The following is a 19,696-nucleotide window of genomic DNA, read 5'->3' on the forward strand; positions in this document are numbered from 1 at the left end:
GACGCACGTGATTTATCAAGCTTGACTTCATTCATACGTTCAGCGTTTAATTTGGTTTAGGGTCTCTGACTAGGGAATTAAATTGGAATCGCGCCCTCTGTCGGCGGATTGTAGAGTCTCCCGCGCAAAAATAATGAGTTGTATTACATTAATTAATTGATGCAATAATTGACACAATAGCAGGGGGCAAAAACTATTTTTCCAGCATTATCATGGTTAAACAAAATCATATAATAATATTATGTCTTTGTTTTTTGCATCGTTGTGAGTGGCAACAGGGATTATTTAAAAGACCAGTCGTATTCTCACTTGGTGTATCTCAACATGCATAAAATAACAAAGCTGTGAACATTTGAGCTCAAAAGGTCGCCGAAAATGAAAGAAAAAACACCCCTTGTCACACGAAGTTGTGCGCTTTTAGATGGTTGATTTCGAGACCTCGAAATTCTAAACTTGAGGTCTCGAAATCAAATTCGTAGAAAAATACTTCTTTCTCGAAAACTATGTCACTTCAGAAGGAGCCGTTTCTCACAATGTTTTATACCATCAACCCCTCCCCATTACTCATTACCAAGTAAAGTTTTATACTAATAATTATTTTGAGTAATTAACAATAGTGTCCACTGCCTTATCATGCAGCAGGTGCATCAATTAATGTAATACGACTCATTATTTTTGCGCGGGAGACTCTACAATCCGCCGACAGAGGGCGATTCCTATTTAATTACCTAGTCAGAGACCCTAAACCAAATTCAACGCTGAACGCAAGAATGAAGTCAAGCTTGATAAATCACGTGCGTCCCATTCAGAAACGCACGCTGCTGCTGGATCAGAATTTCCCCAAAACATGGACGGAGTGGTGGAGTCATTTGCTTCTTCGAGAGAATTTTGCCCGCAATGTGGCTCCATTTTACCTTTTCCTGAAAGTGGAACGGTAGTTATGAAAAGCAAGACATGTCCTTACAAAGTAAATGCAAAAAGTAAGTTTGGAATATCCTATATAATTATATTTTTTTGTGGAAACCGTGGCTTGTAAAGTTGTGTGTGATGGCCCCTTGACTTGTGCGTTATTTATAAAAAGGGGGTAGGCGGGGTCGGGACGTGGCCAAGGAGGCCGTGGGGGAGGTGGCTGACATGGACTTTGAATATTATACATTAATGCAAATTCAGCTCAATGACTTCGACTCTGATGATGTAAATGACCTGTGACAATTCGTAGTTAACAAAAAAGTTTTATATTTTTTTAATAAAAAAAAAACAATTATAATTTATATAAATAAAATAGTAAACTAAGTTTCCTATATTAATTTTTGTAATTTACATTATATCGGCCTACTACTTCTGGTACTACTCTAGGCCTGTCCGTAGGTTTAATGATTGCTTTTTATATCACCCTTTGTGTTGATTACATTTTTGGTGGCTCTTCCGCTGTTTGGCATGTTTGTTGGTCATGTTATCTGGTTATTATATAATTTATGAAAACAATATATGAATAAAATCAATGGACACGATTTCAATATTCGATGGATTTGGTTTTAATTGAAATATCGATGTTCGTGATATATCGCGACATATCGCGATGTATCGTGATAATTGTGATATATCGATTAAATATCGCGATGTATTTGCTAGCTGAGACATCTTGCAACCTATAGGTTTGTAATAAAACCAGAAGAATAGGTCATTAGAACACCTCTCTTAGTCTTATGCTAGGACTGTGTCTTCTACAACTTTCACTTGGAGTTTTAAGACGGATGATGTCAAATTTTTATTAATCACGATTATATTGATTATCGCGATATATTGTCGGCGATATATCGTGAATAAAATAAATCGATATCGCCCAAGCTTACTTCCCTGGGTTGACCCCAATGTGCTCATCCAAGTGACGTATTTTTTTTTTTTTCCAGGACAAACGTGGGCAAATAATTACCCCACAGTCGTCCTGGAAAGTCACCTATTTTTATGGTGGCCCTGAAGGGACATCGCATAACGCAAACGTGTGCGCACACGTATGCAATGTCGTGAAACAAATCGCGAATATATGCGCACACGTATGCAATGTCGTGAAACAATTCGCGAATATGTGCGCACACGTATGCAATGTCGTGAAACAATTCGCGAATATGTGCGCACACGTATGCAATGTCGTGAAACAATTCGCGAATATGTGCGCACACGTATGCAATGTCGTGAAACAAATCGCGAATATGTGCGCACACGTATGCAATCTCGTGAACCAAATCGTGAATATGTGCGCACACGAATGCGATTTGTTTTGCAATGTCGTGAATTTTATTGCATACCATGTTGCATACCATTAGGATGATGTCATAGTTGTGGATAATTTGTTACCGATCTAGGGAGTACTGTGGCGCTACAGCAGGCTCCCTCTGTAAAGCATGTGTATACCCAGGAACTTGGCACCAGGCCAAGGACGACCACCCGCCTCGCTTGCCTCACAACAAAGACTACTGCTGCAATGACTACCGCTTATCTCACTGTTGGAAAGAAACCCCCCAGATCATTAGATATTTTATTCAAAGGTATGCAACATGGTATGCAATAAAATTCACGACATCGCAAATAATATTCGCAGACGTGTGCGCACATATTCGCGAATTGTTTCACGACATTGCATACGTGTGCGCACATATTCGCGAATTGTTTCACGACATTGCATACGTGTGCGCACATATTTGCGAATTGTTTCACGACATTGCATACGTGTGCGCACATATTCGCGAATTGTTTCACGCAATGCATTCGTGTGCGCACATATTTGCGAATTGTTTCACGACATTGCATACGTATGCGCACACGTTTGCTATATGCGATGTCCCTTCAGGGCCACCATATATTTTGTTTCCCAGTCCGAATGTGTGCAGATGTTTACCAATGCTCCACCTGGAAAAAAACAGACGCATTATCACGTGAGCCTTCTCGTGGTGACGTCAGTGCACCTCGGTTCAGCCCCAAGTGACCCTATCCACAAACGCACCCATTATAAATTACCTCGATGGATATCCATTTGTAAAAATGAGTGAAAAAGTGATGGAGCCATACAGAAAGTTATCCCCATTGACTGTCTGACTTGTCTTTTTTGGAAATGAATGTTTCAGATTTTCAAATCTTGATGAGGCATGGTCTGTGCTTTGCAACCTGCTGTGCTGGTGCCGGGCACTCATGATTTCAAAAACGACCGACACACATTTTTTCAATTTTTTTAAAGTTAAAATTACATTCCTTTATGCCTTTCACAGATTTTCAACAAAATGTAACACTTGTGTAAAGTTTATTAATATTAGTAAAATAAGAAACATGTTTACAGCCAGCCACTTCCTTTGTACAGATAACCTCCTTTTTATTATTACTTTTTTTCTTTTCTTCTATTAAAAAAAAAAAGGGTTGTTTTAAACGATCTCAGATAAAACAATCTGAATGTCTTGTCTGAATGTCTTGACCAAAGTGTTTCATTTATGTAGTGTGTGTTTGAGCAGTAGAAAAAACAATGGATATTTGACATTTTAAAAAGAATGGGGGCCATCTCGAAATCAAAAATAAAAAGCCCCTCCTTCCTTTTTTTGAGAAACCCGGATGCTAAACATGTTTATTTTTTTACTTGGCCTTTTCAGTGAATTTAATTTCTTTGTATCGGCGGTGACCGCATAATTTATACCACTGTCATTCATTAGCACAGACAGCATATTTTTGAATGAATGAAAAGTCACTTTTTGTCTTCCTTCTCATTACAGCTGCATTACATGGTGTGGTCTATCAACAATCATTCATACATGTACCTGCGTCTCAACTCTCGCAAAAATGTTGAAGGTCGTCACAAGGTCATCAGCCAGAAAGACCTAGGATCACTGGTGAGTGAAACACTGGAGTTTTATCTTAGGAAATGTCCAAATTGATTAGGTTTATGTCTTGATGTTTACAGGGATGAGATTCTTCCGACCTTCGTCGGAATTTTGACTTTTTAATTTTAGAAATCGGACCTTTTTTTCCCACTTCCGACATTTTGACTTTCCCTCTTTTACCTATTTTAAGAATCTTTGTTATCAGACACAATGTTAGTTTACCTTTGTAATTGCTATAATCGCGGATGTACGTGGCGTTCATGAAAAAACATCACCTAAACAAAAAAATTGCCGTCCAGCAGCACCTGGCACTATTTACGGCTTGTGGTCTTCCTGGCATCGCGCATACGTGCAGCAGCAGCGACAGATGTATAAACTTGTCTCTCTCCTCGCTTCGTTTACAGTGGTACGGTTCAATAATGTTTGCGTGTAATGCACTTGCTGCCATAGCAATACCCAGAGCTCCCAGGGCCCTTAAGCGGGCCCTTGACCCCCACTGTAAAGGAACTTCGCGCTGGGTGCTCGTGTTGTGTGCTTTGCACACAAATGATGGAATATTGACATTACCAATCAATCAAATTTTCAGACCTTTTCATTTTCAAAGAATCATTTTCAAATTGTTTACAAACAGAAATGTTCGTACTTTATTGATTGTTTTATTGTCTATACTAGTATAACCACCAAAACATTTTGATTTTATTTCTTTCTTTTAGAGGTTTCACCATTTATATTTAACTCTGAATGAATAAAAAAAGATGTACAATTAAAATCTGTGAAAAGGGTTCACCACCCACAGGGAAACCTCTGGCCGTTTTTAAAATTGGTTTATAAAAAAAAAAGATGCACAAAAGATGAAATTTATTAGGTGATTTATTTCATATGGTTTCTTTTGAAGAATATAACCCCCGAAATATTTAGGTTCACTGTTTTATTTTATTTCAGGTAAGAAACAAAAACAAATCAGTGTAAAGGGTTTGCCACCTGTAGGGGAACCTCTGGTCAATTATGAAATTATTTGAAAGAAAAATGCACAACTTTGTTTTGAATAAAATGTGGTTTATCATTTGGTAAATTTTGAAGAAAAAACCCCCAAAGTTCTTTGTTTGTTCTTGTTTATTTTTTTCAGAGGTTTTATTCCTCTGAAATCAGTGATAAAGGTTTGCCAACCGTAGGGAAACCTCTGGCCAATGTTTTAACTTGGTTTAATTGAAAAATGTACCACTCTATTTTAAGAGATGATTTTTTATAATTTCATAGTTTTTGAAAATTAACCCGCCCCCCATAATTATTTGGTTAGAAATAGTTTTGTTTTGTTTCAGAGGTTATGGGTTCGCCACCTGTAAGGAAACCCCTGGTCAATTTTTTAACTGTGTTTGATTGAAAATTGCGCCACTTCAAATTAAAAGTTGACATTTGGTAAATTTTGAAAAATATTGTAAACCCCCCCCCCCCAAATATTTTGATAAATAAATAGGTTTGTTTTATTTCAGAGGTTTTATATATTACCTGTGAAACAGAGCAGCAAAAGTCAGTGACAAAGGGTTTGCCACCCGTAGGGAAACCCCTGGCCAATTTTTAAACTTTGTTTGAATCAGTTTGATTGATAATTGCGCCACTTCCAATTAAAAGTTGACATTTTGTAAATTTTGAAAAATAAAGTAAACCCCCAAATTTGTTGATATACAATTTGGTTTGTTTTATTTCGTAGGTGTTATATTTTACCTTTGAAAACTGAGGAGCAAAAATCAGTGACAAAGGGTTCGCCACCCGTAAGGAAACCTCTGGCCGTTTTTTTTTAATGTTTGGGAAAAAGCAAATGTAATATGTTGATCAATCGATATCTTTACCTCGGATGGATTCATCGCTACTGTGACAGGGTTTTGCTTCTTTCTGTTTTCTCAGCAAGTAGAACCAGTAGACCTATTTTGCTGAAACTTTCACGGTTTTATTTCATCTTTCTATATTTTGTCCATTAATCAGTGAAAAAAACAACAACTTATGGCCCTTCCTTTTAGCCGCATTATCACAAATTTGTTTTTTCATTGCTTGGTTATTTTTCATCACTTCTTAATTTCATTTTTGTATCTGGTCTGGTTTCAGACTTGATTGACAGGGCATGTGCCAAGTGCGGTCACGATGGCCTTCATTTCCACACCAGGCAAACAGGATCAGCTGATGAAGGACAAACCGTCTTCTATTTCTGCCCATCATGCAAGTAAGTTAATCACCTTAAGCTTGGTTCATTCTTGCTGCAAATGCAAAGTGAATTTTGGCGACACAGCCCTGTTTTCTTTGGGATCTACGGTGGACTTTACAAAGAGTTAAGACTAGTCTTATCTCAAGTTAGGACAAGTTACTCGTCTTAACTTAGGACTAGCCTTACATTTTTAATATTTCCTGGGACTAGTCCTAAGTTAGGACCAGTCCTAACTCTTTGTGAAATGGACCCCAGGATGGTTAGGGTCAAAGGTTAATTATTTTATGTAAAAGTAATTTTATTTTTGTTATTTTTTATTCACAGGTATCAAGAGATTGAGTACTCCTGAAGAGAATCAACATCTTCGGATCGGTCTTCACTGAGAGGAACTCAAGGCAAGAGCTCACTGGAACAAGGAGATGAAATCACCACCGAGGATGACGACGACAACGTTGACCTGATGCCAGAGAGATGTCTTACCGATGAGGAGGCCAATTTTTTAACTGTGTTTGTTAATTGAAAAATGCGCCACTTCATATTAGGTGATTTATCATTCGGTAAGTTTTGAAAACAAGCCCCCAAATATTTGGTTTTATAGAGCAAAAATTCAGTGACAAAGGGTTCGCCACCCGTAAGGAAACCCCTGGCCAATTTTTTAACTGTGTTTGATTGAAAATTGCGCCACTTCAAATTAAAAGTTGACATTTGGTAAATTTTGAAAAATAAAGTAAACCCCCAAATATTTTGATATACAAATAGGTTCGTTTTATTTCAGAGGTTTTATATTTGACCTTTGAAAACAGAGGAGCAAAAATCAGTGACAAAGGGTTCGCCACCCGTAAGGAAATCCCTGGCAAATTTTTTTGAAATGTTTTGGGAAAAAGTAAACCTAATTTGTTGATGTATCGAAATCTTTACCTCAGATGGATTCATCGCTACTTTGACAGGGTTTTGCTTCTTTCTGTTTTCTCAGCAAGTAGAACCAGTAGACCTATTTTGCTGAAACTTTCAGTTTTATTTCATCTTTCTATATTTTCTCCATTAATCATTGACAAAAAAACAAACTTATGGCCCAAATATTTAGGCGTATTATCACAAACTTGTTTTTTCAATGATTGGTCATTTTTCGTCACTTCTAAATTTCATTTTTGTATCTGGTCTGGTTTCAGATTGACGGGGCATGTGCCAAGTGCGGTCACGATGGCCTTCATTTCCACACCAGGCAAACACGATCAGCTGATAAAGAACAAACCGTCTTCTATTTCTGCCCATCATGCAAGTAAGTTAATTACTATTTAAGTCTGGTTCATACTTCCTGCAAGTGCAAAGTAAATTTTGGCGACACAGCTCTGTTTTCTTAGCGAATGTTTCAATGGCATTGAACACAGTTCAACTGTTGCAAGTTATTCATTTGAGTTTGTGACAACCCAATTTGCTTCGCATTCGCAGGAAGTATGAACCCGGCTGTAGGCTTGTAGACCCTTTCAGGTTTATCATACAGTTTCCATAGATTGCACAGGGGTAAGTAGGTACCTGTGAGGGCAGAGATGGTTCTTGTGATTTATTTAGCTTGGTCACTACATATTTGGCTGCCGGGCAGTTTATACCCAAGGGAACTGAGTTGGTTTGAAGAATGAAATTAATGGCCTAGTGATCAGGGCTAAAATTTTCGAAGAGCCATGAGCATCACTGAATTACAGATTACAGTGCTATAAGAGGATTACTACAGGCAGAAATTCACTGTTTACATGACATGTGTGTACAGCACAATGTGGTTACAAATGCAGCAATCGGCAAAACAGAAACAAAAAAAAACATGCAATTTGATCTTGAAGGATCTCTGATGGACTTTACAAAGAGTTAAAGACTAGTCTTATCTCAAGTTAGGACAAGTTACTCGTCTTACTAAGGACTAGCCCCAAGTTTTTAATACCTCCTGGGACTAGTCCTGAGTTAGGACCAGTCCTAACTCTTTGTGAAGTCGACCCCAGGATGGTTAGGATCAAAGGTTTTTTTTTTATGTAAAAGTAATTAGACATGTGAATGACATGTGAATACAGCACAATATGGTTACAAATGCAGCAATCAGCAAAACAGAAACAAACAGAACATACAATTGGATCTTGAAGGATCTACGGTGGACTTTACAAAGAGTTAAGACTAGTCTTATCTCAAGTTAGGACAAGTTACTCGTCTTACTTAGGACTAGCCCCAAGTTTTTAATATCTCCTGGGACTAGTCCTGAGTTAGGACCAGTCCTAACTCTTTGTGAAGTCGACCCCAGGATGGTTAGGGTCAAAGGTTTTTTTTTTTTATGTAAAAGTAATTTTATTTTTGTTATTTTTTATTCACAGGTATCAAGAGATTGAGTACTCCTGAAGAGAATCAACATCTTCCGGATCGGTCTACACTGAGAGGAACTCAAGGCAAGAACTAACTGGAACAAAGAGTAGAAATCACCACCGACAACGATGACGACAACGACCAGCCGACGACAACCTGATGCCAGAGAGTAGCTTAATGATGAGGAGGCCGATTTTTTAATTACCATTATTGAATGAAAAATGCGCCACTTCATATTAGGTGATTTATCAAATGGTAAGTTTTGAAGAAGCCCCCATAATATTTGGATTTATATTCTTAACTCTGGAAGCAGAAGAACAAAAATTCAGTGACAAAGGGTTCGGCACCCGTAAGGAAACCCCTGGCCAATTTTTTAACTGTGTTTGATTGAAAACTGCGCCACTTCAAATAAAAAGTTGACATTGTGTAAATTTTGCAAAATAACTAAACCCCCCAAATATTTTGATATACAAAAAGGGTTGGTTTTGTTTCAGAGTTTTTTTCTGGTTTACCTGTGAAAACATAGGAGCAAAAGTCAGTGACAAAGGGTTCGCCAGTGGTTAGGAAATCCCTGGCAATTTTTTTTTTAATGTTATGAAAAAGCAACTCAAGTTATTCATTTGAGTTCGTGACAACCCATTTTGCTTCGCATTCGCAGGTAGTATGAACCCGGCTGTAAGCTTGTAGACCCTTTCAGGTTTATCATACAGTTTCCATAGATTGCACAGGGGTTAGTAGGTACCTGTGAGGGCAGAGATGGTTCTTGTGATTTATTCAGCTTGGTCACTACATGTTTGGCTGCACAGGCAGTTTATTCCCAAGGAAGCTGAGTTGGTTTGAAGAATGAAATTAATGGCCTAGTGATCATAGGTAACATTGTTGAAGAGCCATGAGCGTCACTGAATGATGGATTACAGTGCTATAAGAGGATTAGTACAAGCAGAAATGACATGTGAATGACATGTGAATACAGCACAATATGGTTACAAATGCAGCAATCAGCAAAACAGAATCAAACAGAACATATAATTGGATCTTGAAGGATCTACGGTGGACTTTACAAAGAGTTAAGACTAGTCTTATCTTAAGTTAGGACAAGTAACTCGTCTTACTTAGGACTAGCCCCAAGTTTTTAATATCTCCTGGGACTAGTCCTGAGTTAGGACCAGTCCTAACTCTTTGTGAAGTCGACCCCAGGATGGTTAGAGTCAAAGGTTTTTTTTTATGTAAAAGTAATTTTATTTTTGTTATTTTTTATTCACAGGTATCAAGAGATTGAGTACTCCTGAAGAGAATCAACATCTTCCGGATCGGTCTACACTGAGAGGAACTCAAGGCAAGAACTAACTGGAACAAGGAGTAGAAATCACCACCGACAACGATGACGACGACGACCAGCCGACGACAACCTGATGCCAGAGAGTAGCTTAATGACGAGGAGGCCGATTTTTTAATTACCATTATTGAATGAAAAATGCGCCACTTCATGTTAGGTGATTTATCAAATGGTAAGTTTTGAACAAGCCCCCATAATATTTGGATTTATATTCTTAACTCTGGAAGCAGAAGAACAAAAATTCAGTGACAAAGGGTTCGCCACCCCTAGGGAAACCCCTGGCCAATTTTTTAACTGTGTTTGATTGAAAACTGCGCCACTTCAAATAAAAAGTTGACATTGTGTAAATTTTGCAAAATAACTAAACCCCCCTCATATTTTGATATACAAATAGGTTCGTTTTATTTAAGAGTTTTCCAATTTACCTGTGAAAACATGGGAGCCAAAATCAATGACAAAGGGTTCGCCAGTGGTTAGGAAATCCCTGGCAATTTTTTTTTAATGTTATGAAAAATCAATCTTAATTTGTTAATGTATCAAAATCTTTACCTCGGATGGATTCATCGCTACTGTGACAGGGTTTTGCTTCTTTTTGTTTTCTCAGCAAGTAGAACCAGTAGACCTATTTTACTGAAACTTTTATTTCATCATTCTATATTTTCCCCATTAATTATTGACAAAAAAACAAACTTATGGCCCTAAGTTTTAGGCGGATTATCACAAATTTGTTTTTTCAATGCTTGGTTATTTTTCATCACTTCTTAATTTCATTTTTGTATCTGGTCTGGTTTCAGATTGACAGGGCATGTGCCAAGTGCGGTCACGATGGACTTCATATCCACACCAGGCAAACACGATCAGCTGATAAAGGACAAACCGTCTTCTTTTTCTGCCCATCATGCAAGTAAGTTAATTACTACTTAAGCCTGGTTCATACTTCCTGCAAATGCAACGTGAATTTTGGCGACACAGCCCTTTTTTTTCTTAGCGAATGTTTCGAAGGGGTTGAACACAGTTCAACTGTTGCGAGTTATTCAATGCGAGTTTGTGACAACCAAATTTGCTTCACATTCGCAGGAAGTATGAACCGGGCGTTAGACCCTTTTAGGTTTATCATACAGTTTCCATAGATTGCACAGGGGTTAGTAGGTACCTGTGAGGGCAGAGATGGTTCTTTTTTAGCTTGGTCACTACATATTTGTAGCTGAGTTGGTTTGATGAATGAGTTGGTTTGATGAATGAAATAAATGGCCTAGTGATCGGGGTAACATTGTTGAAGAGCCATGAGCGTCAGTGAATGATGGATTTCAGTGCTATAAGAGGATTAGTACAAGCAGAAATTCACTGTTTACATGACATGTGTATACAGCACAATATGGTTACAAGTGCAGCAATCACCAAAACAGAAACAAACGAAACATGCAATTGGATCTTGAAGGACTGGTGGACTTATCCAAAAAGTTAAAGACTAGTTTTATCTCAAGTTCATGAAGTTAGGACAAGTTACTCGTCTAACTTAGGACTAGCCTCAAGTTTTTAATATCTCCTGGGACTAAGGACCAGTCCGAACTCTTTGTGAAATCGCCCCCAGGATGGTTAGGGTCAAAGGTTCATTTTGTCATGTAAAAGTAATTTTTTCATTTATTTTCTTGATTTCCAGGCATCAAGAGATTGAGTACTTATGGAGAGAATCTTCGGATCGGTCTACACTGAGAGGAATTCAAGGCAAAAGCTCACTGGAACAAGGAGATGAAATCACCACCGACGACGACCACCACCTGATGCCCGAGAGATGTCTTACTGATGAGGAGGCCGAGCATCCATCCCTCTGTAGTAATCACAGTATGGGTACTTAAATAAGATAAGGTTCCTTTATCACTAACAGTGCCATTAGGATTGTCTCAAGAAACAAAATGAGGCTTGACATCAAAGTTTAATCCGTTTCCTTTTTTCAAACTTTGAGAGTTTCGATCGGTACACGGGAACCAGACAAAATGGCCGAACTGTGGTAAAGGTGTTTTTAAACTGTTAGTGTTGCTTACATAAGTTTGTGATAAATCATGCTGTATAGCTAGTTTCAAAAAACGAGTATCTAAAATTTAATTGTTTACCTTCATGGGTTGTTATTGATTGATCCTCCCCTTACCCCTGGGGTGGGTTGATCGATTGAAAGAACGAACAAGAAACTTGAGTGCACACCTTCTAATATGAAAGCCTTCCAGCTCTGGATCATGGCATACTTTGTAACTTATGGGTCATGACAAGACTTAAATTCTCTTTTTCCTGAGAGTTGGTCATTGCACAAATTGTCACCCTCGATACTGTTGCTATGACACGCCTGATACATTACGGAGGCAACGTTGCCCCTGGTCATTGCCTTGGTGCCCCTTGAAATGTTCTTGCAATTATTCCATAGAGGTGCCCTTTACCAAGAAAAACCTTCTTGGTGCACTTGCCCTTTTTAAATGACCGAGCTGTCCTTTTCTGCTAGGGGTTTGTGTCATAGCAAACTAGGAACCTATCAACGTTTTCTCTAGCAGTGGCTTACTGTTGTACCACTACCATGGTGCATGACTTCCATCCCTTTATGCTAGGGGTTGGGTCACAGCAAACTTAATAAAGTTTTACATTAGTGGCTTACTGTTGTACCACTACCATCACACATGACTTCCATCCCTTTATGCTAGGGGTTGGGTCACAGCAAACTTAGTAAAGTTTTACATTAGTGGCTTACTGTTGTACCACTACCATCATACATGACTTTCATCCCTTTATGCTAGGGGTTGGGTCACAGCAAACTTAGTAAAGTTTTCCATTAGTGGCTTACTGTTGTACCGCTACCATCATACATGACTTTCATCCCTTTATGCTAGGGGTTGGGTGACAGCAAACTAAATGTTGAGGTTCATATGTACACACATGACCTTTGCCCCTTCTTACCCGGGGAAATGACTGGTACTTTATATCAGCCCACCTGCCATGTGACCTCTGACCCTTCCTCTGTAGGGTAAGGTTACTGTAAACCTTTGCGGCTTTGTCATAAATGGCCGCCTGCCATTTCACCACTGCCCCCTTCCCACCTGGGGTATTTGTTGCAAAAACATTAATGATAAATCTTGAATCATGTGTTGTGATGGACCCTTCCCGTGAAATATGCTAAGCAGACGTGCAATCGCATCTGCGTCACGAAACCATTAGCCGTACATAAAACAGCGCGATATTCCCTCATTTTGCCAACCAAAATTTAATTGCGCACGTGCTATGTGCAATTTATATATTTCATGTGAAGGGTCTAGGAAATAGGACATTGTGAAAAGATTTGTCGTTTTTGGTAGTTTGGGTCACAACTGCATAATGTTTTAATACATTTTATAGAGACATTCCCATGAAACAAGTTCACATTACTTCGTACAAAATGCATACATTTTTCATATAGAACGTTTGACTTTACTGTCCAAAATACCGAATTTTATTTTTTTTTTCTTCAAAACTCTCTTGGCAAATGTTTTTTTCCCTACTACTTTAAAAGCTTTGCTCCCTTTCAAAACCTCTTTTCTAGATTTTCCCAGAGTTGGAATATCTTGAATCGGTTTAGGAAAGCAAAAATTTCTGTAAAATTTGCTTGTGACTCAAATTGTGGGAGTGCCTCTGGTTCTATACTGATACTTTGAGGATTGTGAAGCCAAGTACAACTTGCACTCTTCTTGGGACCAATTTTCATGACATACGAGTACGTTGCAATTTAACCAAATGTTTTCATTTTAGGCATATATTGTTTGGATAAGTGTGACGCACATCTGTCCAAACTCAAAATGAAATTTATTAAAAAGTACAATATCTGCGAAACAGCCACACACTTTATCTGAAAATGTTTCTTTTTCTTTCTTGCATTGCTGTGACGGTAAAAATTAACAGTTTTAAATTTCAGAGATAACTTTTATTTCAACTCAAGGATAGTAAATGTTGTACTTGGCTGTTTATATAATTTGAAAAAAATTGTTGTCTTAAATTAATTGGTTACCATTCATTAAATGCTATAGAAAGCACCACTGAACTGTAGAAGCAGCAGAGTTGTGCAAACGTGTGTGCCGGTCGGTGTGGCCTACTACTATCTGGAAAGTGTGACGACCTAATGATCCAAGAGTTAATGGTTGGGTAAGCATTTTATTAAGTGAAATCTTGTTGATGTGGCGCTGGTAGTCTGTCTTACCGGTGTCCTACCTTACATGATTGACAAACTATTTCAACTTCTCGATCTCCAACAAAAAATTGAAACATAAGAAAGAAAGGATTTGGTTGCCTGTTGAAGTCTTTGGGGGCCTGTATCAAAAGTGTCAAGGACTGAGGACCATTGCACTTTTTTTCACTTTTTTACCTGATCATTTTGTTATCCTAAGTTGGTACCCGTCTCTCTATACTGTTCCTGTGTAAACGGGTCTACTTTTTGATCAACCTTTTCTACACCGGACATCCACTTCTGATCTGAGGGAGCCTCTGGACCTGACGGATGGCGGAGACTTCTACCCAGATGTTGGTGCGAGGGTCGGAGAAACGAGATTCTGAACATGGCTATTCACATTTCACTCAGGTACTCAGGCTTTTACATTGGTTTCACTTGTGTTAAGAAGTTTTGACTGTATCAAAAGGAGATATCAAAGATGACATTGGGATTGTGTAGGAAGTAAACTTAGTGTAGAAGAAACATCGCTTAGAAGGATGCTGTTGTGCATTATGTACTTATGACCAATTTAATTCTCAGCCACAGTAGGTCGTACTTGCACTCCTTTGGAAGTTAGAATAGTGTTAAGATTCAGAGTTAGTTAAAACCCCTGTTGAACTGGTTGACGTTATTCAGTCTATGGCGTTAACTATTGGTCTATTGCAGTGACCAATTAACTTTAGGTTGTTCATTGTAGGTTTTGAGTGGTCAGCTCTATAACAGATTCTACAGTAGGTATGTAATGACAATCAGTTGAGGAAATGATTTACAAATAATGTTGACCAATAGACATTGCTTTTTTAACAAATACTGCCACTGTGCATGATTTGTATACATTTTTCATAAACGTAGTAATTACTTAGCTGCAGTAGGTGTTTTCAATCCTTTAGGGTATTATTGATAATTGTGAACAGATTTTACAACTGGTTAACCCTTTTCCAGCTGAACATGGTGATGACACTCGGGCGGTTTACAAAAACTCACAAAATTTGTAAAGTTCAGCCGCAATGTTGGAATCTTGTTCTCTGATCAGCACATCATCATCTAGGTTAAATCCTTAGTTATTCAGCCTGTTAAAGTGACAAGACACTTGGTCATTAGTTATTTTGACAGGTTCTAAAAAGAGTAGGCAAGTTTATGATATTAAACCCGTAGAACTGTTGGGAACAAATGCAAGCTACTAGTTTTTGTCAGTAAAACAATTGTATTTTGTTTTTGTTAAGACCTCTTTGAAACAAAACCAATTTTGTGCGATGTCCATCAATTATTTTAATTCTTTTATGGTAAAATGAGAATGTCTCAACATGTACAACAGCTAAGTGTACAATGGATCAAACTAGGTGTTTAGCGTATTTGGTATAGACTTATTCAATTAAATAACCTTAGAGCAAAGACAGTAATTTGTCACATGGCTAGGTAGTTATAGGAAAAGGGAGCATACACACTAGTGCAGTTTTAGTGTAGAATTATTAAATAAATAACTTCAAAACTAAAAATAAGAGGTGTTCCGGGCTGTTGGCCCGAACACCTAAGTAGTTATTTCTCAATTTGCTTGTTAGATTTATTTTGTTATAAATATTCCGCCAAGCAGACATAGCAGGAATAGGTATTCTAAATAAGACACCACTTTATTACTTTAGTCATGCACTGTTTGCAGAATCACCGGTGTCTTTCTAGACGGAAAATACACCAAGGTTATCGGTGATTGTATCGTCACTGATAAAACCTAATTTTCCGACATCGACGTCAGACTCATTTTTATGCAAGAACATTGTAATTTTCTAACTGGTACGAAATCATTAGCATGCAATGGTTGGTATGCAGATTTACATAAAGTTTATCAGTAGGAGTAGTTGTTGATACTAGATGTTCAATACTGTATTGGAACTTCATCAGCAATTTGTAGTTCAGTAGGATTTGAAACTTTGTTGTACTTAGGATCTTATCGTCACTTATAAAACCTTCCGACATTGACGTCGGACTTATTTTTATGCAAAAACATTGTAGTTTATCATTGGTATGCAGTTGTTGGTTTGCAGATTTACATGAAGTTAATCAGTAGGAGTAGTTGTTGATCCTAGATGTTCAATACTTTATTGGGACTTTATCAGCAATTTGTAGTTTCGTAGGATTTGAAACTTTGTTGTACTTAGGAGTTTAGAATTTATTTAGAGATAGGTTAGGTTTTTTTAAGATTTTTTTTCTCAGTCTAGTTATCCTCCATAAACCCAATGTCATCTACAATATCTCCTGTAATGATACTCAATGCAATGAAGATGCAAATCTGATGTTTGTGTACAACCTCACTTTTGACTTTGAAATTTGACTTCGTTTAAACGTGTAATCACACACTGTTAAAATGTTGCGATATTTTAACAAATCCAAAACTTATGATTGATTTGAAACAAAATTTACGAAGAAGTGTAGTACTTCTTATGCAAGTGAAACCAATACATTCCTGAGTATGCTGTTAATATTGAAAAGAACATGCGTATTTTAGTTCTGTTTTTTGTGCTTGTCACAAAAATTCACAAAATTGTTGAAGTTCAGCCGCCATTTTGGAATCTTGTTTCTCTGATCAGCGCATCATCATCTGGGTTGAAGTCTTCGTTATTCTGATGGTACAGGATTCAATCAGTGATGGAGTGGAAGCGTCCTTTTACATTTCAACCAAAATTCAAACTTGAAACTTTACTCCAAGAACTTAGCGACGTGTTTGCCCGAACAGGGGGAGACGTCCGATGGTACACTTGATACAGATTCATCAAACATTTTAACGGGCAACAGAATTCTTTCCGACCTTTGTTTTGGACTTTGCAAAAAAAAATCTTTAGTTTGTTTTTGGCTTCGGACTTTTAAAAACCAATCTTTTTAGTTTGTCAATCATGTAAAGCAGGACTTTTGTAAAACAGACTATCAATGAAACATTAACTTGATTTAACTTAATAAAATGCTTTCCTTCCATTAATACTTAGATCATTAAGTCGCTTCACTTTCTAGATAGTAGTTGGCCACATCGACTGGCACACACGTTTGCGCAACTCTGCTGCTTCTACAGTTCAGTGGTGCTTAAAAAAAATCAAAAAAATCCCTTAAAAATTGCCTTTTTTATATAGACTAAGTCAGCCAAAAAAATTTCTCGTGCCGTTGTACGGTTCGAAATTAACTGCGTAAAAAGTTTGGCCCTACCCCCCCTATATTTAAAATCATGATCAACCAAGTGCACCCCCTATAGGGGTGCAGAAGAGACTGTATTCCATAGCAATGTACACCAACAATGTAATCAACTAGAAATTTGCACATGACACTTACACAAGGCGTCAAATTCAAATTACCATTAGATTATATAGCCAGGTACATCAAAATGGAATACAGCCCCTTATTAAAGGTATCGTCTTATAGCTTGTTGTGACTTTAAATAACAATAAAATGGAGTCCCATTGTGGACTTAGTCATTTTTTGACCAAATCACTAGCCATTGTTTGTACTTAGTCATTTTTTGACAAAAACACTTAGTAATTATAGGCTTTCTGTGTCCTATTGTGGACTTAGTCATTTTTTGACCAAAACACTAGCCATTGTTTGTACTTAGTAATTTTTTGAGCAGAAACTCATAGTCAATGTTTGTACTTAGTCTTTTTTTGGACTTAGTCATTTTTTGACAAAAACACATGGTAATTGTGGCCTATTGTGGACTTAGTCTTTTTTTGACCAAAACATTAGCCATTGTTTGTACTTAGTAATTTTTTGAGCAGAAACTCATAGTCAATGTTTGTACTTAGTCTTTTTTTGGACATAGTCTTTTTTTGACAAAAACACTTAGTAGTTATTGACTTTCTGTGTCCCTTTGTGGACTTTTTTTACTTTCCAAGATTGAGATTATAAAGTCACAGAACAAGCTATAAGATGCGGCCTTTATAGAAGATACAACATTGGTAGTTACGCTATTGTGAATTAAGTTTAATGCAGAAATTTAGTGAACATGCATTACCTTAAATTTTGGTAAGCATGCAAGGAAACATTCATCTAAATGTCCACTTGATGTAAAAACTGTATTGAGTTAAACAATAAATAAAGAAATTTGCTTTGAAACGCTGCAATTTGAGATGTTTTTTGTGTCAAAATTTGTGCACTCTTTATGCAGTACATGAATACCAATGTTGTACCTTCTTTATAAGTAAGAAATGCAACCTGTAAACCATAAAGGAGTCCAACTTAATTGGATTCGTTTGAAAAGAAAAAAAAAACGCTTTGATTCTGTAAATATTCGGAGTTCTTGTAAGATGAAGAAAAAACACAAAAAAATTATTTTAAAAGTTTGCAGAAATCAAACAGTTAATTCATGTTTTCATGAGACTAGTTTTTTGTTAGCCATGTGGACTCCTTTTTGAAAAAAAACAGGTTACATTTCTTCCTTGGTTGATCATTTATATTTCTTAGCTATGATTGTCATTTGCCAGCTGATGTTTCAGATAAATTCTTAACTGGTTTTGGGGGTTTAGGTTGAATTTTGAAACTACACATTTTCAATACTTTTAATAAAAACAAGTATGAATTGAAAGCTGTATTTGATTTTACAAATACAATTTTTGAATTGTGGCACTGGGCGTTGCAAAAAAGGGTCATTTTGAAATAATTTCAATGAGGTTTTCAAAAAGTAATTACATGTATACATCAACTGGCATATTTCGAACCATCAATTTAAGCAACTATCAAATGAATAGTAAGGAAGCAATAAGAGTGCCAAAGCACCCCAAAACAAAAATTGTTTTAATTAAAACATTCAGGAAACATAACATACAACATAGTCATAATCTTGAGGTGGGTGGGGTTAATGCACTAATTGATGTCATTGTTTTCTTTCTTTTCTTTGGAAACCATTTAAAGTTTGTTCAAATAAAGTCTTGAAAATTCAAATAAACAATATAGTCTGGTTTGCTTATTATTTTCTGATGAATCCTGATATTTGGACAATATTATTGGCTCTATGAACAGCTTTGATGATCCCCTATTCCCATTCTTAGTGTTGAGGAACTAATTAAAAGTAACTTTTAGAAAATAATAAACGTTAGGGATACTTTTGATAATTATCAAACACCAGTCTCCTCACTTGGTGTGGTCAATAAATGCATAAATTGTGTGCTTTCAGGTGCAAGGCTTTCTCAGATTCAAATTTTTGGGGGTGAAAAAATTACTACTTTCCCTAAAACTACATTCCATGCGTAAAATTGTGTGCTTTCGGATGCATGAGAAAGGCGTCATGCCTGAAGCCTTTCTCAGATTCAAATTTTGTTGATGTGAAAAAATAAAAACTACCACTTTTCCTAAAACTACATTTTACATAGGGTGTTTTTCCAACAACATTTTTTAACATCAACATGATCAGTGCTCTAAAGTTTCATGGTAATTAATTTTAACTACCAAGTATACCCTGCCTTGGACTACTCAAGATTGATAATCAGAACGATCAGATAAACTGTACTTCTATTTAATAGGATGCATTCAAAATTAAAAAGCTTTTTTTTTCAAAATCCTTCGGGGAGGGGGTAGAGTTACATATTATTCATGAACAGTAACTCCATGTTTGCAAGTATAGGAATACAGTGTAATCGTTCCTTTTGGTGAACTAGAATCAGTTGCTAAACTCAAAACAATTCACAATATTAGGTGATGACCTCGAGGGTAGTTTAGTATCGAATTGATAATGCTTAGACTGTAATACAGGCATGATGTCATTG

At 37.0% G+C, this 19,696-nt stretch overlaps 1 protein-coding gene across 1 annotated transcript; it reads left to right on the forward strand.

The window, feature by feature from the left end:
- Positions 1 to 846: 846 nt before the first annotated feature.
- LOC139951531 (uncharacterized) lies at positions 847 to 17,020 on the forward strand. The gene is made up of 9 exons (XM_071950464.1): positions 847 to 980; positions 3,756 to 3,872; positions 5,964 to 6,078; positions 6,385 to 6,617; positions 7,230 to 7,339; positions 8,415 to 8,658; positions 9,668 to 9,911; positions 10,534 to 10,643; positions 11,400 to 17,020. Exons 7-9 carry the CDS (start codon positions 9,909 to 9,911, stop codon positions 11,593 to 11,595), a joined length of 309 nt encoding a protein of 102 aa, XP_071806565.1. The 5' UTR covers positions 847 to 980; positions 3,756 to 3,872; positions 5,964 to 6,078; positions 6,385 to 6,617; positions 7,230 to 7,339; positions 8,415 to 8,658; positions 9,668 to 9,908; the 3' UTR covers positions 11,596 to 17,020.
- Positions 17,021 to 19,696: the final 2,676 nt, after the last annotated feature.

The sequence above is a fragment of the Asterias amurensis genome, chromosome 19, assembly GCF_032118995.1.
Source record: "Asterias amurensis chromosome 19, ASM3211899v1".
Classification (NCBI taxonomy): domain Eukaryota; kingdom Metazoa; phylum Echinodermata; class Asteroidea; order Forcipulatida; family Asteriidae; genus Asterias; species Asterias amurensis.